Source organism: Haemorhous mexicanus, chromosome 6, assembly GCF_027477595.1.
Source record: "Haemorhous mexicanus isolate bHaeMex1 chromosome 6, bHaeMex1.pri, whole genome shotgun sequence".
Classification (NCBI taxonomy): domain Eukaryota; kingdom Metazoa; phylum Chordata; class Aves; order Passeriformes; family Fringillidae; genus Haemorhous; species Haemorhous mexicanus.
Window position 1 is genome coordinate 4,801,197 of NC_082346.1, and position 25,123 is coordinate 4,826,319.

General features: G+C 37.0%; 1 protein-coding gene across 2 annotated transcripts in view; it reads right to left on the minus strand.

Moving 5' to 3' along the window:
- ELP4 (elongator acetyltransferase complex subunit 4) overlaps window positions 1-25,123 on the minus strand; it is a 140,795-nt gene that overhangs the window by 79,958 nt on the left and 35,714 nt on the right. For both annotated transcript variants that reach the window (XM_059848361.1, XM_059848359.1), the window contains exons 6-7: window positions 19,080-19,164; window positions 13,798-13,986 (exon numbers count right to left, since the gene is read on the minus strand). In XM_059848361.1, the coding sequence (XP_059704344.1) occupies window positions 13,798-13,986; window positions 19,080-19,164 (274 nt within the window). The remainder of the gene's footprint in view (window positions 1-13,797; window positions 13,987-19,079; window positions 19,165-25,123) is intronic.

Genomic DNA, 25,123 nt, shown 5'->3' on the forward strand with positions numbered 1-25,123 from the left:
ATTTATCAATCAGGAGCAGAGACACTAAAACATCCCCAGACATGTCAGAGTAGTCCTTGCATTGTACTGACATTCAGGTTTATTAAAATGGTGATCCATCTCCCAACTGTTCCCATGAACCCACACTTCAACAACCATTATTTTCTAGCCATAGAGAAGCTTACAGAACAGACACCAAAGGTGAAAATCTCCTGGTCCTGTCAAAGAATAAAGGGAATTCTGTTTTCTGACCTCTACATGAAGTTGTGGTCTGTCTGGGACAGCCCAATCTGCTCAGGTTACCAGCCCTCAATCCACAGATCCCATGGCACCTTCACACCCCCTCCCTTCCCCACCTTCTGGGCCAGATGGCATCAAATCCTGGGGAGGGGTCTCTTTTCAAAGCCTCTTGTGCCCAGGCCAAGAGCATCCATCCCCGTGGAGTCAGGGAACTTCCATTTTACCCACAAATCTAACCATGGAGAATGATAAAGTGGTGTCATCCTACAGAACTGCCTTTCTGAGGAATAACAGAAGTGATGTGAGTAAAAGGACACTGCCCACACACCAATCCCCACACCTTGCTATTGTATCTGCCCCTGAAATTGTAAAGCTGGCTTGCAAACCATTTCCTCTTCTAGGAAGAGAGAGACAATATATTCTATTTTAATGGAATCTTTATTCTAAGGGGGAAATCACATAAAGAGGGTATAAATCTTAATCTAAAGTAGCTAGTGACCTCTGTAATCCCACAGCCCAGAAATGGCCATCTTTTGTCAGCTCTGCAGGAGGCTGCTGGATGCTATTTGTGTAAGTAAGAAACAAAAAACTTTTACATAAATAAATAAACACTGATGATTCCTGAAAAGAAAGCTAAACTCCTGATACAGAAACAAATACCCTATCCTTTGAAAAAAACATTTGCTGCCTGTTGATGTTTTTGCTTGCCAGTTTTGATAACAATGGGTCACAAAAACTGTGGAAAGAAAGGTGCTCAGCCATCAGCAACACACCCCCATCACTGACAGCCCTGCAGATCATAAGAACAGCATCCTCCCATTTGGTTTTAATTCAAGATTAAGATTCAAGTGAGGGACAGCACCTCAACATTTGCCTAATATGTTGGGTTTCAGCTCTACCTCTGAAAGGGTCTGCTTCCTTAAATGGTGCTCTCTTTGCCCACGCCGATTTTGTTTTTGTTTTTGAAGTGTGTCAAAATATTCCCCTGGCTTACTGCAGTGTATCTCGGGAAATATTTTGCACAGTGAATGGCCACACCAAAGAGACATTTGCTTATGTGGCATTGTTGCCATAGATCTGTATCTATCATGCATTTTCTAGTTTGCAGCGTTCAGCACATTAATGCCCAATCAAAGCTGACGTCAGCACACAGATAGTTGTGATGTATGGCACACTGACATAAACACACAAATCATGTTGCCCCATCTGGGCTGGAAAATTTAACAGAGCTCCAGATCTTCCTCCAGCCCCATACAAATATACCTCCTGCTTCTGGCATAAACTTGGCAGCTCTGGAGGGGAGCCAGGACATGGTTAGGAGGGAAGCCAGGAATGGTGAGATTCAGGGAAAGAGTTTGTTGGCAGCTAGAAGAGGTATTGTTTTAAATTATACTAAAAATGAAAAAAAAAACCCAAAAAACCCAACCCAGAAAACCAGTCTTGGAAAGTTTTCAGTCTTGCTAGATGTGCTGCAGTTTTTATAAATTAATCAGTTCAGCCAAAATATAATTATTCTAACAACATGGTAGCAATCCTGTTGTGCAGGCTGGGCTGGGCATCCATTCTATATCTTACTTTGTGCTACTGTTTGAGACAGACATTTTCTTTTAAGTGCAAACTTGCAATATTTGGGTTCAACCAAAGTGTACTTTCAAAACATGTCAAGAAAATCCACGTAGCGAGCTGGCTCTGGAAATGGGAACTACTCACGTGTTTAGGCAGCTTTGGGCAAGGGCAATTATGGAAAAAGATTGCTTTGTCTTACTAATTTATTTGCAGAAGGTGCATAGCTTTGAGAAATTATTTGTGCAATAATTTGAGCAATTATCTTATATGTTGTTTAAAGATATTTATGTACAACAAAAGCTGTTTAAGATGCATCATGTTCTGTATGGGACTCCACCAAGAGAAATTCATGCACAGCCTGTATGCTCAGACTTACACACTGAAATGAATATTGAGTGTTTCTACTGGACTGAGTTCTCAAAACACCACAATTTTATCATTACTACTGTTAATCAAATCAATCTTGGTTCATCTGGATTCCCTATTAGGGAAAAAATTTGTCTTTTTCCCTCTACTCTAATTTCTAGTTCTCCTCTGATTTCCTGTCAAAATTTTTCCAACACCCAAAATCCCTCCTCTTGTTTTGTCAGTTTCTAAAACAAATTAAAAACCTCACAACATTTCTGTAATGAAAATATTTAAATTCTCAGTGCTTGCACTGCGTAAGTAAAGAAAAGTCAGGGAGTAGAAATTTTTCTTAGGACAGCCTCAACTTTTCCACATAGTACATAAAAAACAATCTCAAAATTTAAAAGGAAAATAAGACACTCATGTTAAAGATCTACAATGAGATACAATTACCACTTATATAAATACATATATATATATAAACATTTTTGTATATATTTGCATTTTTATTCTGATTAGTACATGAATATAATTTTAATATGGACTTACATACTGCATTGAAAATAAGGTATTTTAAGAGCACATATCTTTTCAGAGAGACATCAGGCCTATATTTTGGTACAGGGCCACTTCTGTATCTTTACATTCTGGTAAAATAATCCCCTCACTGGTTTTAATCATTTGATTAAGAATTAATACATTGAATCCTACTTCTATTTCACCACCTAAAACAATACTTACAAATATTGTTTGTACTGGGACAAAACCCAGTTTAAGTATTCTGTATGACAGCAAAGAGGAATTCAGATACTTCTCCCAAGCCCAGATAAAATTTTAACTGGAGGCAACAATCTCTGTTGTTACCAACAGGTGAACCCAGAAACACTTCATTTGAAAGAAAGTCTCAACAATAAACACCAAGCAAGTTAATGCCAAATAATATGAATCTTATGAAATTAAAGCAAAATTTGGTGTGTGAAGTTTCAAGAAAAGCTAAAAAATTGGTTGGGTTTTTTTTCTAAATTCTGTTACACTCAGTCATGAAACTGAAGCAAGCTTAGCACCATAATGGAGACAGCCACACTGAACTAAAAAGAAACAGTGGTTGGATATTCAATAAATGAAATAGTCCTTGATATTTTTGAGAGATTCTCACACAATGATGCAGTAATGACTTCACAATACACAAATATTTACCTCTTGTCATTACTACTTCATCTCCAAAGGATATTACATTGGAAATATAAATTATTAAGAAACATGGCTTAAATATTTATGACCATTTGTTAATAATTACTGCTCAAGAAAAATTCAGAATTACCCATATATCTTTTGGTAAAAGAAGTTAGGTAATGGCTCCTTGTATTAGTTTTAAAGAGAGACCCAGTTTGTGCATTTATTATTATTATTATTCACAAATAATAATAGGATAATAGCAGGATTCAATGTATTAATGTATTATTATTATTCACAAATCCCCAAAATAAATTATTAACAACTGCTCTGGCAAAAAGTGCTATTTGATAATTAATAAAGACTGTAAAGTATAAAATTCTACACATCTTCCAACTCCAAACTGATTAGGTGTTTGCACACAGTAAAATTCCTAACTGAATGTTGAATTTTGGATCTAAAATGAATGTACACTCAGGCCACGGGGATATAAAATGACCATTAACAAATATTGGTGTGCAGAAATCTGTACCAACCTCACAAGAAAACTGAACACAAGTGCCATTGCTTTGCTGGAAGATTCAAGGAAAAAACTTAGAGGATTTGCTACAAAGTACAACACTTTCAGTGATGAGAAATCCACACCTGGGGATTCTGACTGATTAGGAATCTTCTTTTACCTTTGAAGGACCCTACTGACTATAATAAAACTTAGGTAAAATATCCTGTATGGATGAAACAAGAGAAACACTGATTTTGGTTGACTTGTTTAGAGGTAAAATAACATTACTGTATAATATATTAATTATATAATCTATCTTTCTATCTATAGCTATACTTATATATTTTTATATATAAAGATAATACATATTATGTATATTATTAGTATAATGCATATTATGTATATATTATTATATATAGTAATAGTATATTATGTATAAAATATTCAATATATATAATAAATAATATATAAAATATTTTATATATAATATATATATTTTTATATATTATATATTATATATAATATATATACTATACAATATATATGATATAATATATATATTATATCATATATATTGTATAGTAATATTATATTATGTATAATATAATGTATATATTACATTATGTATAATACATATTATAAAATATGTATTATATATTATAAGATTATAAAATATATATTATATATTATAAGATTTTATAGAATATACATCGTATATTATATAATATTACTACATATAATAATACATACATAATATGTATTATCTTTATATATAAATATAGAAATATATCTAGAGAGAAAGAGAGATTATATAATTATTATATATATTAATATATCATATTACTATAGCTAAATAACAGAGCTAGTCACATTAGCTAAGTTAAAGCAGTAAAAAGTATCTTTCAAAAATTTTATACAAGTTGCAGAAGCAAAGAAAGAACAAGCAGTGAAGACAAGAGCAGGCAATTAGATGCAACATGCTCATAAAAATGGGAAGAGAGCAACAAAGCATCTGTTGGTCAATATGTTAGACAACAAATTAATTCCAGATTTTGGTTGTTCTCTTAAGGTTGCTTTTAATAACATTTGTCTTGGTAGTTGTCTTTGCTAGTGTTTTTGCATATTACCATAAAATGTCAGATGAGGGTGGATGACATTGTACAAAGTGAATTTTGATAATTTTTCAGGAAGAATAATGAGCCAGGAAATAAAAGTAAATATCACATACTGTAAAAAAAAAAAAAAAAAAACAACTAACCAACCAACCAAACCCAAAAAACCCTACAAAAACCAAACTTTGGATCTTCATTGAAGATGGACTTGTGCATTACTTGAGCTATCTAAGGCCAGCAAACCCTGGCATCTTACAAAATCAGAAAGATGTCTATTCTGCCATTGAAGGCAGACCCAAAGGCCACCAGTGAAATGAGAGCTCACTGAGCAGAGATAAATTAAGTAAGTCAACAACAGTTGCTGCTGCAGCCCCAAAAAGATGAACCAAGTTCAGTAGCTTAAATCAAATGTTCCATCTGTTGATCTCCAAGTGCTTCACAAACGACAGGCAAGGGCTGCATTCCTCATTGACAAGTCAGGGAGAAGCACAGAGGCGTGGTGTGAGCTGGCCAAAGCCAAAAGGCAGCCAAGAGTGAGCTGGGGTCCCAGCTCAGCCTCCCACTGCAGCTCTGCCTGTCCCCCTCCAGCTGAGGTTTGCTTCAGGAGCTGCATCCTTGGGTTTGGGATAGCAGCAAAACATCAAGAAGATGGTGTGGGAGTGGAAGCCCAGAAAGCTGAAAATCCTGTTATTGCCTGGCTGAAGGAGGTGACAGATGTGCAGTGTGTTACAGGGTGACACCTTCTGAGCTGAGCCCTGCCCAGTGCTCTTCTCCTCTCTTTCCTCAGCGTTCTGAGACTGAAAGCACAAGCTGCAGGTGACTGTGAGAGGTTCTGGGGCATGGGGCTCTTGCACAAGTTCTGCTGCACTGAGGAGATGAAATAAATCTGCTTGAGCCCTTCTTCCATGCAGGAAAGAAAGAAATCAGTACAAGAATGAAGAAATCAGCACAAGAACGAAGAAATCAGTACAAGATGTGGGCTAAGACGAGCCCAGCACGTCCCCTGAACATTAACTGGTTTTCACTAAGGAGATTGTCTCACTGTTATAAAAGCACATAATCAGAAATCTATAGGTTATTTCTTGTCTTTAAGCACTGAAAAAATGAACTGATCATTTGAGCAGATTCCTCTAGAAAACTGAGCACAGAAAATATGCCATGCTACAAGTTAGTCATAGGGCAGTATAAAACAGAGACGCAAAAGCAGTCTGAAGAGTGAGTCATGTCACAAAAGAGCCACAACAAAACTGCCAAAATTACATATTTGAAACCAACTGGCTTAACTAAAATCCTATGACTTCACTGGGAGTCATTCATTATAAGAAAAAGGTTCAGGAGTTCCTTTTGTTGCCATTTTGCCTGAAAAAAAGAAGTCATTGCAGTTTTCTTACTGATTTAGAAAGGCTAACACTCACTGCAACTTTAATTTTTTAAACACTGAATCTCATTTTATTCCCAGGTGACCAAAAAGAACCTGCACTATTATTTCAACTAACAGCACAGAAGCATCAAAAGGAACACCTCACTGGTGTTGATAACCAAGTGGCAAGACTCTAGAATATAAAAACCATTTAAAAAACTAATCCCTTATCCAGTACAAAATTATAGGCTGTCATCAGGAGCAGGCTGGCAGAGCTGGGTCCAGATGGGAAACTGGCTGGGCAATAGGGAGAGGTAGGGTGGAAATGATGGGTGGGCTGGAAAGGAAGGGGACCCAAGGAAAGACATGACTGCTCCCTCTGCTGGCAAGGGCCTCCCCGGCTTTAATTTTTAACTAATGAGTAGGCATTTCTTTAATTATTTAGGATCTAGCCACTAAATAATGCAGAGTGCTCCTTCCTCAGTCTGTTGCTGTGTGTTTGCACATTTTTGAACTTATGGTGCCCTATTTCTCTAGAATAATTTGCCACGGAATTAAGGCTCAGATGATGTCTAATGGAGAGTTCCAGGCTTTTATATTTTAATTCTTTGTAAAATGAAAAGCAAAATCAGGCTATTTAACCTTCCAAATATTATACTCATTTCATATTTAATTTACACATTTCACAATATTACCACAAATTGCTCGTCATATCTTACTCTAACAAGGACTTCTTTATGCAGCAATAAGATGCTATAAAATTAAATATTCTGCAACACAAACATGCTAAATGACACATCATACCAAAAATGTATCCTTCTTCCACGAGTAAAATCCATGACTGGTGAATTCAGTGACAATGTCCGTGTTAAAACTGAATTAAAAGACGAAGAAAAGCCATTTGTGACTTGATTTGTGATAGAAATTAATAGCTGCAGTAAGAACATTTAGAAAAAAATCTGTTCTAAGATTTTGGCCTACAACCAGAAGCTCCCAGAACAGGAGGGATCAGCTTTTTTTGCCCACTGTTCTCATCTGAATCCTGGCTGCAAAGCTACTCCAGCTCCCAGCTTTCCAGAAGGCTCCATCCCAGGAATCCTCGCCTGCCATTTGGTTTGCTGATTTTAATCTCCCAGGACTTTCTTACAGTGACTCCACTATGCTGAACTGGCACTTGCTCCTAGAAGTGAGTTATTATTAAACTTGTAGGTCAATTGTGGCACTAACAACTCTTTGGAAGCTTTCAGCCACAGTGTACAATTTGCTGGTCTAATTAAATATTAATTCTAAGTGTTACATTCTGTGGCTAAGAGCTTTTATTTTCCATCAGCAGGCTGGAAGAGAAAGAGGTTACAAGGCTAATTTAATTTTTTTTCTTCCCCCTAGCATTAAAGCTTAACTACACAGGCACAAAAACATCATTAAAGATGCAGTATTCCTTTTTATTATGATTATATTCTAATTAATAGAGAAAGTCTAAACAAAAGGATGTAGAACAGGATTCCGAAATTTCAGGATTTTTAAACAACACCAAAAGTTCCCATCAAAATGTTCCTAAGCACACGTTGCACAGGAGCTCAATATTTGGTTCTGTGAAAATCACTTAAGATGGAAATCTTAATGGAAATAAGATGGACACATGCAAGGATTTAAATGTAAAATAGTTTTACACAAAATTTTTGTTCTTTGTTCTGATTCTGAAACAGAACAGATAAATCCTATATTTAATGCTACTCACAGGGTTTTGTTTTGGGTTTTTTTTTTTTTTCCCCTCAAGAACCTGAAGTTAAGCAAAAAAAAAAAAAAAACTGCTTTGGAAAAAAATGTGCTACCATTTTCTAAAAGAATTACTTGCTTAAAGCAATAACTCCTTTGCCCTGTATTATTTGAAGTCACTCTTTTAATCTTTACTTAGCAGTGTCCAAATGGGCTCAATAGATGAGCCTCCTCCCTTCTGCTTCCACAACAGTTGTGTCCATGTCTGGACACTGGGCATTATATTAACTGCTTAGTCCAGTAGCCAAAAGATTCCATATGCTTGAACAGATGACTATCTCCATACTGTGATGGGATATTTAACTGTTTAGCTCTAATGCTGTAGTTCAAAGACTTGGTGCTAAACCTTACTGGATTTTCATGGGTGTATTTTCAGTGTATAGACCTAAAATGTTAAATAAAATTGCCACCTTGCATGTGCTCCTGCACTTCTCCTGTTTAACATGTGCATTTTGTGAAAGAGGTGGTTTTTTTTAATTAAAGATGGGGAGGATGTGTATATAGTGTCCTTCTAAAAAGTAAAATTTATTAAAATGACAAGGCTGTTTTAGGCATGCCACTTCAACAAACAGTGTGACTATTCACCATAATATAGCTAATTTGGTTAACAGACAGCTAATATGTGGGGACAAAAACACGCTTCAGATGCATGTTGTATTTGTTTTTGAAATGGGTTAGTTGTTACCAAATCAGAAGTGGTAGTGCTAGAACACAGCCTGCTGGCACCCAAAATCTGATTCCATGAAACCACATAACACTTTTATTTCTTCTACAGCATGGTTAGCAAACACCATCAGCAATACGAGAAATGAAAGAAAATAAATTACTGTTTCCCAATTTAAATTTTGAATAGGACACTTCCCTGAGCTTCCTACTCAGTCAGAATTTTAAAGATGGTTTTATGAATGTCTAAAGACCAAACTACTCATACCCTAAAACTATGTGGATAACCTGTCATAAACTTACAACTCTTGATACTCATTTCTACAGCTGTTAAAATCTATGTCTCACATGCAACAAAAAGCAACATGCAGCATTAAAAAGCAAGTAAAAAAAAAACCCAATAGAGAAAAATATTAAGACCATTTCATCTTCATGGTTTCTATTTTGCAAAGAAATTTGAAAGCTTCCTTAATTATGATATAAAACCCACATGATGTTGGATCTCAATGCAAATCTTTGTGCAGCTACCTCATCAAATCCATTTGGAGGTTATTCAGCACTTTACACCAGTGAACTCTCAGGAGTGAGAGCTCTAAGGTAGGCAATCACTCTTAGTTCTTGTCATAGGAATAAAGATTTCAAACTGTGAGAAATTCACCAGCCATAGGAGTTCACATCTTATGATCCCATATTAGCAATGGATTCTTGACTTTGAGTTTAGCTGCTAAATCACTCAGTGTGAGCACAAAAGGCTTGGGATCTGAAAAGGTTTGTTTCTGAATTTTTCTACGCTGAAACCTCCAGTAACTTTTGCACTTGGGTGAATTCAAAACATTAATATTGTAGGAAATTAATTTTTTAACCAACTGGATGAAATAATGAAAATACCTTGCTAAACAGAACTGCAGACTCTGAGGACAGGCTCTCTAAGAAGGGTTATTCATACTGACTTTTCATTAGTCAATTAATTTCCCCTGGTACATGCTGACTAATATGGCTTTTGGTCCTTAGCAGTAATACCAGCTTCGAGTTCAAAATAAAGGATGGCTTTAACAAGTGCTATGCTTTCCCCATTGAATAGAATAATCAACTCAAAAAAATCTATTACTACTTAAGAGACACGAAATTGGGAAGGACAGGAATAGAATTAAAAACATTCTTTAGTATTTTGAGGGAAAGATGTTCTTGGATTTACCAATGATTTCTAGCAATTAAAGAAAAAAAAATACAACGGGAAAATATTTTAAATTCTAATTTAGGACTTTTCCATTACAGACCAGTGACATTAAAGTCCGTTCATTCACACAACTGCACAATAATTCTTTTTCTAAATTTAGGTATTTAAATGCACTGATTATCAAAATACAGAAAAAGAATTCTTGCTTTTATAATATTCCTTAAACTTGGAAACTGTACCAACAAATGAAATGACTCTTCAGGCTGCCCTCCTTGATCAATGCTAGATTTTAAAAATGGAAGTAATTTTCCCTTTTCAAATGTACCATATGATTTCTTAGGCACAATGCTTTTCCAAGAAGCAGTAGGAAGACTTGAAAAATAACCTTCCATCAACTATTTTAATCACACTTGTAAGTAGCTCAATATTTATTACCTGACAGACAGTGTAAGATAGGAGGATGTTCAATCGGTAGAAAATATCAATCAAGTAAAAACTTGTCACATATCACCTGCATAAAATTCATAACTGGATAAGTTTTTTGTGTCATTTTCTTGAAACCCTCTTCCAGAACAGTGTATTCCTATTTTTGTGGTTAAGAAGAGAGAATTTTCTTTTCTCTTCATGCACTGTTTACCTGAGAAGTTCCATCAATAAAACCCCCAAAACCTCTATGCTTTAGTGGACTACAATGTTTTTCCAGTTACTCTGGAAAAACTCCACACACAAACAGACTTTTTTTGCACACTTGTGTCTTTTACCAAAATACAGCCTCACAGGACATCATGAACTGTCCCATCAGCTTGGATTAATGAGCATTATCTTTTGGATAAATGCAGTTCCAAGTTATTAAATCTAAGACAATGGATTGCTGGAATAATGTAAGAGCCACATTGGTGCATTTGTATCACAGAGTGAAAAACATCAAGAACAAAATCACTATTTAATGCTCTGTAGTCACTGAAGAGTCAAACCAGAAATGAGAATTTAGGGAAAGTGAACCAACAATAATAGCATTAATATTTATCTAAAAAGATAAGTGAATGTTTAGAAACAGATTTAGAAGGCAGCATGAGAAAAACTGCAAACCAGAATACAGAAAATATTAAATAGGGAGGATCATTTTTATGTCTCACCAGTCAAAAAAGAAGGATAATATATGAAAGGTAAAGGCAAAATTAAACTTTCTGAAAAAGAAAGAAACAAGGTAGAGTCAGTTTGTGAACTCCCTGTCACAGCACAGCATGCAAAGTATTTGGCAAAATACAGGAAAGAAAACAATTTCAAAAAATATATATACATATGTACATATATACATACATACATACATATATATATATATATATATATATATATATATATATATATATATGCATTATTCATATACTTAATATAAAACCCAGAGTTAGTCTGTGCTGAAAAGACATTGCCCCTGTCAAAAATCAGTACCACCAATTGTTTTATTTCTTCTTCACTGGAGAAACTAGTACTGGAGGTTGGCAGAGACAAGATAAGTTATGTCACTACCAAAAATACACTTTTTCATGACAAAGCAGGTAAAGACAAAGCTCTTTTTCTGTATCTGTCATCCAGACAAAACTTTGATGAAATGTGATTTTGAACTTACATGTCCTTCCTGAAAATCACACATGTGAGGAATTTTCGTGGAGGCCACCCAATTAATTTAGTTAGGGGCTGAACTACAACCTGGGAAGCAGAGGAACTATTACTACTATTAGGGTAGTACTGGAGCAGCTCAGGGAAAAAAATGGGGAGTTTCCTACATCTTCAGGAAAGCAGTGTGAATTCTCTACGTGTTCAGTGCACTGACTTGTAGATCCGGCAGATAAAGCACGTGCTAGACCTGGCTGATGGAATTAAACATAAATCCACTTGGAAATAAAAGAAAAAACCTCCCTGTGTCTCACTGTGCTGGGAAGAAGAGACGTTTGCTTGACTTTGTGAGTGCAGCAGAGAGGAGAGGAGGCGTGCAGAGGGAAGGAGAGCAGCTGCTGTGATCACCAGGCAGCTCGGCACATGTTGGGCTGCGCTCGGCAGCATCCCCAATTAACGGTGCCAGGGAGGCAGCACACATGCTCCCAGGGGCTCCCTGACAGGCTGCTTGGAGAGGCCAGCAAGCACACAGCAGGGCTCTGGGAACTCGCTCCTGTGGGCTAGGAGGGACCCTCAGCAGCTCTGCTCCTCCTAATGACAGCTCTCTCCACAGCGCCGTGCTTAAAGGGCACACCAACTCCCAAAAAATAAAATTAATGCCCCTGTTTGTTTAAGACAGCTAGGCAAAGATTCTGCACATTCTGTGCATTTATTTTTTTTTAATTCAGAATTTTCCAGCACTTACTGTTAAAATTAAAAACTCAGTTATTTAAAAAAATGAGGCATAATTTAAATTCTAACTCCCTGGAATTTAGATATTTTCTTTTTTTCTTCATGCACTGTTTGCCCTAGAAGTTTCATCACTATAATCAACTTCTCAAGTAAGTTTGAAGCAAACTTCAGTTTCTATCTTAGAGACACCTCTCTAAAATACAAACATTCTTTTTATTGGCATGACATATAAAGAAGACCACGATGGAAATATATCCCAATTATGGACAGGCAATTCCAGTGTGTAAGAAGTAGGATCACAGTTTTTACATTCACAAATTCTATTTCTTGCATTAAATTTAATTGCCCCTCTTTCTGAAGGCAGACTGCCAGCTAATATTTAAAAATAATAAGTAAGGAGGTAGAGATATGCACTGCAAGATAAATATTCACACACTTTTGACTACAATGGTAAAACTAGAAAATCAACCTTCTTTATTTTTGAAAGATTATTTGCATTAATTGCACTGGTATTTAAATAAATAACATTTGCAGGTTTTCAAAGACCTTTAACAAAATACAGTACATGTACCTACCTAAGCCAGGATTTCATCTATTGATAAACTCACCAACTATGAAAATATTTTGCATAATATGAGGTTTTATCCAGTACTTTTTTACTATGATCAAATCAAACATATAAAATTATAGGCTCTCTGTTCATTGTGAATAATAATATTTTTGCTTGTGTAAGCTACACTCACCGAACAAAAGACTATCTACATTTTGCCTTTTGCTAAAAAAGTTTAATTTCAGAAGATATATTTAAATCTCTGTATACTATCAGGAACAATGCTGTTAATTGCTTCTGATTTTGCAGTTGGGAAAATGACTCATGCCATAACTGGTTTGCTCCTAGTCCCAGTATAAGAGGATATTAGAATTATAGAGTAAATCTATACCCTTACAAACAAGATCAGATATCACTATAAAGAGCATTTTAGATAAAGACAGCAGACTGGAAAGCCTTGCATTGATACTCCAAAAAGCATTTTGAAAGTACATAGACATATTGTAAAAGTGACTGAAAACCAGATTACTATAGATATTTTCTTCTTTACAGTTTCTGAAATTTTGACAATTTTTTAAAAAAGGAATAAGACCAACATTTGGCATAACTGTTCCTAAAATTCATAACTGGGCAAGTTTTTTGTGTCATTTTCTTGAAATAATTCCAGAATAATGTATTCCTATTTTTGCGGTTGAGAAAAGAGAATTTTCTTTTTTCTTCATGCACTGTTTGCCCTAGATGTTTCATCAATAAAACCCCCAAAATCTCTGTGCTTTAATGGACTACTAAATAAAATAATTTTATACTTAGGTCTTTGTAGCTTTTGCAGCAGGACTCTCCCACGAAAGCATAAAGCATAAGATACATTCACATTTTAAGTTCACACTTTGAACAAAAAGGCTTTAAAAAATGTCCAGAACTGCATTTATTTTTGTTTACCATAGGCTTTAAACTTTTGTTAAGTGATGTGGCAGCTCTGGGAGGCAGCAAAAGCAGCATTCCTACCTGGATGAGGTGAGCAGGCACTGTGATGATGCAGGCTGACAGGGATTTCCTGAGCAGACCACGCAGAACATACAGGAATTTGGTCAGGCTCTGAGGATCCTCAGGAGCATCACTGCAACAAACATCATCACCCCACAGGATGGAACCCAGGCTCTGAATTCCTATCCTCAAAACATTCCTTTGTTTTTTCTGTTGGGAAAAAAAAATAAAATAAAAAAGTCATTATTTTTTAAATGCCAGGAGGAATAGAATTTCTAGAATGCATGACCATAATAATTGTGTGTTCTATGAAATCACAGTAATCTCTGTCAATCTTATAAAAATTGCAAATGGAATGAGATTTTTTTTCACTGCTTAGATACCATGGATAATCTAATAGACCCATGGAAATCCTGAGAACTACCAATTTGTGGTTTTTTAGCCAGCTAAATATAAGTATATTCTGAAAAAAAATCTAGTAACACTAGGACATTTTACATCCTTTCCACCCTCCACCACTGTCTTAAAAATCATACAGACGAGTATTTTCTCCCAGTCCTAAGACAGCCTGCTGGACTAATCAAACACAACTTCTCCCTCAATATTTTCACCTTTCTGCTGTGCCACTTTCATAACCTGACTGTTCCACAGTTTGCTTCAGTTCCACTTTTTCTGCTCCTTCTGAGAACGAAGTCAGTGCTTTGCTCACCAGCACAGGGGCCTGCCACTGCCTTAGAAGTCTCCAAGTATCATTTATGTCCCTTTCAACTTCTTCCCAACACAGAGTGTGATGGGGACAGATTGTCTCTTAAGGACCCCACCTTGACATGAGAGTTTCTGGTCTGCTTGGGAGGCAGTGGCCAAGATAAAGCTCCTTTTCTGAAGGGAAAGATGATGAAGCCAAAGTTTTAATTTGTTTATGCAAAGTAAAATGTTATCTCTCATGATGACAACTCTCATTTTCTGCTTGTTTGATGTGCTTGTTTGCTTTGTTTCCTGGTGGTCTTTGGAAAGGATTTTAGGAATATTTGCTATCAATAGGTGAGAGAGAGACAAGGAACTCCCTCACTGAAAGACTTCCTGCACAAGGTGATCAAAGAAACATTTCTAGAGTTCAGGGTTCATACTGGAAAACCAGCTTTCTTTAATTACACACACACAGAGAAATATTTATATGTATATATAAATACTAGTTTTGATAACTAAAAGCTTGCAATTACTTCACTAGAGAAAAGTGTTTTGATAAACTGCATTGATGCCTCAGGTTTAGCTTTTCTATGTTTCACATTCTTTGCTGCTTTAGTGGGTGGGTCTGAGCTTCACATGAGGGGATGGTGAGCTCCCTGCACAGAGCAGGGAGACAAAACAATTCCTGCTCCAGCTGGGCACCAAGGACAAATGATCCAAATCTCAGCCCCAAGAGCACAAACCCCGTGGGCTGGAGAGAGAAAAACAAGCAGGGTGGGACTGCCTGGGCTAAAGCTGGAATGGGACAATGAACTGCAAGGTGCAAATGGAGCAGAACTGATCCCAGGGAGAGACCCTGGGAGCACTTGTGCATTTTGGGGCCATTTTGGTTCATCTTGGGTGCAGCCCTGGCTGGGCTCTGGTGCTGCCCAAGGTGGGTCCATGGAGGAGATCCTTGGAATAAATCCCTGCTTTATTCTTTAGCTCTGTCCAGCCTCTGCTCTAGGGCAGCCTGCACAAGGCATCAGTAGATATTAATTTCCAACATCTGGAATAAACAGCAACCCTCAAGCACAAACCATGGAACAGCTGCTCTAGAAATCCAAAGAAAAGGCTTGGACAAGACAAGAGGCTGCTCTTCCAAAAGCTTCCTTATCCATGTTGGGTAGGCAAAGCCTGGGTGGTGACAGTCAGCCCCACATGGCTCTGCTTTTATCCACTTGTGTGTCTCACCCAGGGAGCTGATCTGTCAATTCACCTCCAGTCCCTGGGGAAGCAAGCTGTGCTTCAAGTCTGGCTTCTTTAGTCTCAGGCTTTGTAGGCTTTTAGGCTTTAGTTACAAAAAGTGAACTTTTTACAGCACTGCCTGAAGATCAGGGCAACAGTACAGGATAGGACAACACTTCTCTGTATGGTATCCTCTCGGATCAGGTGCTCAGTTTTAAAAAGAATACCAAAAAAGAGAAGTTTTGGTCTAATATTCTTTAATTACTTCTGATCAGAGCAGATTCAGGCAGTTCTTGATGTGCACTTAAGCAACAAGAAAAAGAACAACAGGGCATTTAAGAAAACTGTTTATCCAGATATCATGGACATTAACCAGGCAGAGAAAGCATTACAGTATTTCAAAATATCAACACAAACATACATAAAACTTACAGAAACTTTTTAAATGAGGAAAATATTTTTTTCTTATGAGGAACATCCATAAGAACAGCCTACAGAGGAAAAAAACTGTTCTCTCAATGGAGAGAGGATGACAGATGCTTATCTCACAATATCAGATCATAAGAGTAGTAAAAGATAAAGCTATTCAGACACCAGATAATATCAGATGTATTTATTTGGCCAGTAATAGAACTTCTACCAGTATAATCTATTATCTAAAAAGATATATACTAATATACATAATACATATAAAATTTATTTCTATTTCATTTTATTGCAAAACTGAAATATAAGAAAAGTGGAAGTACAATATCCTCCCACAACCAGCCTGCTGTAAAGAGTAGGATTTTTAAAAATGCACCACTAGATCTTTAATATTCACATTAGCCTGGAAGTTTGGATTTATTTTGTAATTAAAAAAAATTAATGAATTCTTGTAACAGTGTTTGATTTGGCAGCAGAAATTCTGATTAGGAAGAATTCAGAAAACCCAACTCCAAGACATCAACAAACTAAATCCCCCTCAACTATTACCCTGAAGTAAGTACACAAAATTAATGTTAGGAAATAGTTGCCTATTAAAGCTCTGATGTTAAACATGAAAACCCCAAAACACTGTGAAACAAATTGGTGCTATTCCAAATAACTTAATACCATGATCAATCTGTAAAGGATTCCCACTTAAGGATCAACAGCAGAGTTACTGGGAGGCTTTAGAAAGGCTGCAAACCTGATGCCTGTATTTGTAGCTTCTAGGTAATTCAAACTCTGATTTTCTAAGTATTAACTCATTATTAACTATTAACTAATGTCAGCTGACTGTGCTAGGTCCTAGAGATGCCTGAGCATTTTATCAAAGGCTACCAAACCTCTAATGGTGGTTCTCACTTATTTTCCCAATTGTGTCAAACCATCCCTCAGCTGGGATGAGTTACACTCTGCTCAGTTTTCTTCCAATAAAGGAGTAAATCTGAGTATCATTGGCAAATTGATGTGAAAGCAGCCAAAAATATCTGAAAGCTTTACCAGTCAGGTACAGGATTATTTGGGGGTGCCCAAACTTTCCAGAAGCTTTGATGATTATATATGGCAACTATACACAGGTCCATAAGGATACAGGCTGCTCCTTACTCTACAATCTTCACACCTGCCTACTTAAAAAGCACTTTAGAGAGCTCAGTATATGAAGGGAAATAGCAATGAATTGCTCAGAGATTTGGCAAATAAAAGATCCAAGGTGGGTTCCAGGCCACAGCTACATTCAAGTCTGGACACATTTTTAAGAAGTATGTATTATACAAGGCCTCTAAATGTACAAAATTTGACTGTACAAAGAAAGATGATGCAAAGGGGAAAGTGGAATATTAAAAGAAAATGATAGAAACCACTCCAGGAAGTTGTTTGCCTTACTTCCCTTGAAACAGAAGGAACTACATAGTGCTAATGGCTTTTTAGATCAATAAACTGGCCTGAAAACTAACTTTTAAAGTTTCACCTTTGAAATCTATATGTATTATTGAGCAACAATACACTGTTAGATTAATCTCAGTTAAAGTTCAGGTTCTGTTTTGTTGACACTAGTAAGTAATTTTGAAACAGTTGACAAAAAGCAAAGGAAATAATAAATAAATGTTTAATTTTTGCAAGCAAAAAAAAATACCCAAATTGTAGCTCTGAAAAACCTTCATTTCCTTTTATGTAAGTGAATGTATGAAGAAAAATAAGCAATAAGAGGCTGATGTCTCGGGCAGGAGGCTGGCTGGGGGCTGGCAGGGTGTCTGTGTCACCCAGGGCTCTGAGGCAGGAGGAGCATCCCCGTGCAGCACGGGAGGATGACACACATCCCTGTTGCCATGGCTACCGTGGGGCGAGGGGCCTGGCAGGGACCAATGGCCTTCTCCAGGCTGGCACTGCCACCGAGGGGAGGGCAAAACCCTCCCAGACATCTCGGCTGAGCACAAGCACCGACATTTACATGCGAGGGCTGGGTGCAGGTAACGCTCCCAAAGCCCACTGGCAGCCAGGAAAACAGCCTCTCCTGCATCTTCTCCCTGCAAAAATGATTCCCATGCTATTCCAGCAGATTCAGGCAGCTCTTGATGTGCACCTAAGCAACAGGAAAAAAAACCTTCATATTCCTAAGATATTGAACTTGTATGAAATCATTTCAGGCTCCACAGAGTCGGTGCTGATTGGCTTCTACTGCAGTGGAATTTCTATGGTACAGCAATAATTACCTTTCATCATCAATATATACATCAGTATATACAATTGATTATATTATTTCCATCAGCTCCAAAGGACTGCCATGTAAATGACAAAGAATAACTTACAGGGCACTGCTCAAATTAGAAAAAGGTCTTCCAGCCCATGTTGTTGCCCTGAAAGTGTTTTTGATTCCCACATTTTGTACTTTATGAAGAGTACAGAGCTTTTTGGAAGGCTGATAAGCTGATTTGTAAATTGAAATAGCATTCTTATTTCTTTACTTCTCTTTCAATGCTCACCACAGAAAGATATTACCATTTAATCAATTAAAAAATTCACACCAGTTAAAACAACAATAAAAAAACCCTGAAAATTTAGGGGTAAATGTTTAACTTCAAGAATCTTGAGCAGATTATGCTAGAGCTGTAATTTGAAAAATAAATATTGTAGGTGAAAATGTGTTTTGCTTAGTTCCATTATATTTGGCCATCCATTTATTAAGTAATTGCAGAAAAGGCATTTTACTAATGCTGCCTTACATTTCCTTCTCTGCATATCTGTATCAGGTAAAAACTCAAAAAAAACCCCTTAAAACATGAACAACACTCTTTATTTTGCTTGTTTACTTCAGCAATGTTTAGAAACAATTTGTTCCTTAATAATTTATCCAAGACCTTGTGCAAGAAAAGCAAGAGAAGAATAGTTACAGGATTAAAGAGGAGTCTGAGGGTATTCAGTACCTGGGGATCAGAGCCATCAAAGCCCCCCTGGGAAATGATCCTCTGAATGGACTGAAGCAGCCTTGCATAACCACTGTTCATATTCCTGTTGGCAAGCAGAAATATTTTAGTTACACATTTCAATATTCTCCTATAAGTCTCTAACAGCTGTATAAAAAATAAACATGAACAGATGCAGCTCTCAGTGCAAGTGTCACAAGGAAAAGAGGTGTCAGAAAACAAAAAAAAATACCCCAAACTCTTTGAATAAAGTTGACATTATAAGCAGTTGTGATTGCTTCATATTAACTAGTTCAGTGCTCAGACATTTAGTGAAAGCTAAAATCTCCAGGGATTAACATAACTTAATTATGTCAGGCTCACTTACATCTAGAAGATTAATGATTTAATGTATCAACTTAAAGCTGAAACCATTCCAGCCCAGTACTAATCTTCTGTAACTGACAGAGATCTACCCAGTTATTCCAAGGGTACCTAATCAATGCCCTGATGAACAGGGCTGACTTTCTATGAACATTTTTCATGCATTTTCACAGCTTTATTTGCATGACAGCAAAATTGAGAGGCAGAGTTTATTCTATGTATTTTTTAGAAAATATAACATTCAGAAAAATAAACAAAGGAAACCAATGGCTAAAAATGGATTTAAGCAGACAACACAAAATGAAAAAGTTCAGCAAATCATCTTGTCAGATTTAGAAGCTCTCTATTTTCAAAGAGCAATTCAGGTGCTCACTTTTAAAAGAGAAATTGTTTTCTTAAATCCCATGGACCACATGGGGTTGAGGGTCTGGGCCTAATGCAGGCTCCTCATTGCAGCTTAAGCCCTTCCATCTTTTCTGTCTTTGACATTTTCTTGCAGTCTCATCAAGGGTTGAGGATTCAAACCTTTTGCTGTACTTCTTTGGATATACAACAGGTTATTTTGAAAATTTTGCCTTTAAAAATATTCTTGTTTGCTCCATAATTTCTGTGTCTGGTAACAGCTCAGGTTGGAAGGCACTTTGAGAGACCACCTGACCCAAATATTAATGAAATATTATTATTAATATTATTCTCATTACTTTACTGAGAGCCTAGACTGTTATCCAAATGCATTTTACTGATGAATAAACACAAACAAACTTGCTTTCATCCCTTGGCACAGGAGAGAATTCAAGTTTTCTGAGATGCATATAAGAATTGCAATGATCTGTCTTTTGCACCATTGCTTCAACTCAAAAATGTGTGTATCCTTTAAGAAGACAGTATCCATACAACCTCAACCCTCAAATACACTTGAGTTATAAACATCTACAATCAAAAAAGTCATGTGGTCCTAAAAAATTTGAGTTTTGAAACAATCAATATCAAAAAAGATTAAGAGATGACCCCTCTCTGATATGAACACAAAGGAGAGTTTCCAAATTAAACTCTGTGTTTGTTTCAGATTTAGTACCCTAGAAGGCTTCTGGCTAAAGTGATGCACTTCAATAATTTAATACCCTTAATGAAATTCAGACTTGAAAATTAACTGGCAGGGTATGATCTCAACCTGATATTTCATGCATAAACTCTGCCTTGCTGTACAAAAAAAGCAAGTTGAACTTCTCAAGTCCATTACTTTCCCAGTGCTCAGTTGCAAAAGGAATGGCTATTAAATGTTCTACCTACACTGTGTGGCAGCTGTCAGTTTACAGGGTGAACTTTAGCCCCCCCACAGTAGCCAAAATTCTCTCTCTGTGTCTTTGCATTATCAGAACAGATAATATTTTATTTTGCCAGAGAATATACTGCAATCAAACTCTTTGCTGATTTCTGATTCATTCCTAACTTGTTTTTAAAAGCTAGTGGATAAAAGAATAAAATAACCAAAGCACTTGCAGCATTAAAGGGTCTCAAAATTAAACCAAAGAAATAAAATAGATCTTCAATTAATCTACCAGAAGGAGATTTGCAGAAAAAAAGAATTTTTAAAAACCATGTAGTGTGTGTAGATTTTTTAAATATGTCAAAACAGGTGCTTTTCTACCACTTTCTAAAATATTAATGGCTTCCTTGAATTTGACCCATCTTATGTAAATAAGAACATGAAAGCTAATGTAGAAAAACTGTTTATAAAAGCAAGTTGCATTACCCTTCTGGCAATGTTTGTCACAATATTTAAGGAAGGAAATAAGATATTTCTTATTTTCCGGTTTCTAGTATTTTTTTGGTTTTGTTGCTAAACACGATTTGATGGTGATAATGAGTTTAAACAATACCTCCTTTACCCTTTTTTTTTGTTTAGCACTTTAGTAATGGATAAAGCAGGAGCTGGCAAGAAGGTATCCTGGTTACAACCAAGGCTCTGACTTCTCTGCTGATAGTTTCCAAGCACTTAACAAAGGTGAGGTTATCAAGGGTATGACAAATAGACTTGTTATGGAAAAGGAGACTCCATTAGGCAAGACAGTCAAACCTGTTTAATCTGTTAATTTACCAAATTTATTGGTAAATCTAGTCTCTAGATAAATGTATTCTTTTATCAAATGCACATACTTTCTTAAGGTAAGATTTACTAACGTTACTGAAAAACCACAACTTAATTATTTTGGTTCCTTTTATTACCAAACCTTCTTGTTTGGCAATTGCCCCAAAGGAGACTGAAAGCAGAGATGGAAAATAAGTGTTGCCTGCAGTGTCCAGGGCCACCAGAGAGGATATTCCTGCCTTCCTGCTGGGTGCCAGCCCCAGCACTGCAGCGAGCAGGACACAGAATATCCTGGCAACAACCACTGCAGAGCAGCTCCTGTCAGCCACACATCCCTGTAAAGCTGGGCCCAGCACCAGCACACAGCTGCCCTTCCCCAGCATAAAAGTGAGATAAGACAGGGAGGGTTTGTGCCTTCTTCTGGCACCAAGCACCCAGGCCCAGTTACTGCTTCCTTTAGCAACACTGGCTTCAGTTAATTTTAAGCATAGGGAAATGAACTTCCATCCACCTTGAGTGATTATCCAAGGGAACCCCGTGGTCTAATTCAGCCATCAGGTCCCAGAACTGAGGAAGAAGAGCAAACATGGCCATTAAATGTTATACCTACACTATACACACAAGGTCCAGTTTATAGGGTAACACTTTGCCCCTCCCTCTATCAAAAAACAGGTACACACACATGTGAAAACACAGGAAACAAAAGGAAGACTGATCCATCCAAATGATGTTGAAAACCTCCAAAACTCATTTTTAATTGCAAAGAAAAGATCAGTTTTAATCCAATCAGGCAAAAGAAAAAAAAAAAAATCACCTTTCTTTCCAAGTCCATAAAGAAACCAAGTGCTTGTTTGGATAGCCAGAGAGGGACATATATATATATAAATATACATGATTTCTCAAAAGGGGTAAGAGTTTCTGGCCTATATAAATTCCCTACATCTCTGATCATGCAAAGGAAACTCATACATTAGCTACAATTACAGAGACAGTTCACTCACTGAGGAACAGGTGAAATAAAATGGATTTCTTTTTTGGATTTTATTTAATTTAGACATCATGACTAATGTGAGTTAAAGAATCATAAATACAGGGATGGAAAGGACCTCAGTTAGTCTGACAGATGTTTACCTAGCTTGTCCTTAGAAATTGTCAGTGATGGAGATTCTACAATACTCCTGTCTGCAAGGCAACTTCTTGTGCAAATCGTTAGAAAAATATCTCCATATTTCCTGCCCGTATTTCTACCATATTTACAGCAGCCCATGACTGCAGAAGACAGAGCTGCATCCTCTGCAGGTCAGCTTTTAACTCTGCTTCCATTTTTTTTCAAGAGCTTCCATTCTCCTTTTTAAGCCTAATATCAGAGACTGTAATTTTGAAAAATTCTTCCTTCCCACCTTGTCTTAACACTGACCTAGTACAACCTTTTTAAAATAGGGAATCCAAACCCCACTGTGTTTGTGGTCAGAAATGACACCAACCACAGTTAGAAGACAAATGAGACACTGTAAAGAAAGAGATTTACCCAACTCTACATTCCCCACAGATTTCTAAGAGTTTGCTATTCCCAGGGTGGTCTCTGCTCCTCCCTGTCATGTATCATGTAGTTTTTAGACTGCATGACAATGTTTGGAATGGTGGCTGGCTGTTACTTTGGTACCAGCATTTACTCCCAACACCACAACTCCTTCATTTCCCTGGGAGAGGCTTTTGAAGGACACCCACGTTGAGGTGGCAGGGAGAGGAAAAGGAGATGAACCTTCCAAAGACCACTTTATCTGATCATCTTCCTCACCTCATCACTCTGTGCTCTACCAATTTGCCAAGAAAATGACATAAATCCAATCTTTCTGTTAGATTTAAACTAAAAAAAAAGAGTGGAACTCACACAGTAAGAATGATGCACTTTTATCAGGCTAGCACACAAGCACAATATCAGCATTAAACAAGGCTTATAAAATCAAATGCATAAAGTCCATTCCTTCTGCTATACTGATGAGTTAATTTGATTTTAATGTAAAATGAACTAATACTTGACAGCCATATAGTTAGTGGATGAGTCACAACATTCTCATTAGCTAGAGAAGAGAAAGGGAGTTAAATTGCTCAGTAACTGTAACAACACTTGCAACCTGTCAGATATTTTTTGTGTCCATCCTCTACTGCTCTGCTACTAAAAATTAGAAATTACAACATTAACATATAAAAAAAGTTGGTTCAAATACTTATATAGAAAGAAGTTCTCTGCTTTGTCCTAAAATTGGGGGTTTTTTACACTATCACAAGAATTTACTTCACAAAGCAGAGACATTTGATCATGTAACACAGAACAAATGAGAGACTTGGCTTTTGCTTTGCTACAGCTCTAAGAAAGGTGGCTCATACTGCACTTCTTTCACAAATCTGAGGTTTTATATGAGTGCACTGCACTGGAAATCAATCCAAATGAATCCCACACTGCCTCCAGGAGCTGGCCCTATACACTGGGATCTATAAAGCTAGGTCTTATATGAATTATATAAATTACACTATTATATAAATTCAGTGACTGGGCCGGACAAAGAAAGTGCTGGCCCAGCCTTGATGTCTGACTTGACTTGAAGTGTCTCCAAGAAAGACACAATGGATGTGTGTGTCTACAGGCTAAGATGAGTCTTTCCTACTGTCACTCATTTTCTCTCAGTCTTCCTTAATTCCCTACTGACAGCCATAACCATAACGAGTTATTCATTCCGAGAAGAGCTTGAATAGGAAATGTTTTGTAAGACGTAATTAGTGATTGTAATTTTATTCACAGCATATTGCTTTTTCCTTAGGTGAAGCTGTAGGATGTAGGAAGTGAAAGCACATCATCAACTAATCTGATCTAGCACTCTAAGCTATGTAGGTCAAGGATGGCCTGTCTCCCAAGCCCTGAGAACTGCAGAGATCCTTTGAAGGCTGATAGCCACCTGACAAGCCCATCTCTGAGCTGCTGGGGCACGGTGCTCAGGGAGGATTCTCAGCCAGACAGGAACAGCTCTCCCAGTCCCCACACTGGGCTGTCAGCAGGGCTGGGCTCAACCTTCAGCTAGGCTGCCCTAGTAATGTCTGCCTGAATTGTCACTGCCAGCCTGCTCCCTCCCCTGCCAGTTTTCAGCTTCCTCATTCCTCTGTTTGGATTGGGATTGAAGGCATTTGAGAGGATAGTTCATGTTCAGATTCAGGTGTTTATTATTTCTTAGCTATGTTGCAGTCTCACAGGCAGTGAGTTCTGCAGTTCTTCACTAACAAGGCATAAAATGGCCAATTATCTTTTGTTACGAGGCCTTTTAAGGCTAAACGATCCAATTAAGAAATAACACCTAAATTATTTTCACTTTTAACCCAATAACTGATCACTCGAAGTCCACAATGTGGAGTTTCCTGACCAATTACACAAAACCCACCCAAACCCATGGAGAAGAAGGTGAAAAAGAAGGACCAGCCACTGCTCTAAAACCTCCATCTTGCTTTATATATATTACTGTGTTCTGAAACCCCAAACTCTAAGTTTTCCCCCTGTGATATTACACACTTCTAGTCAAACTCCACACCCACAATCCCAGCT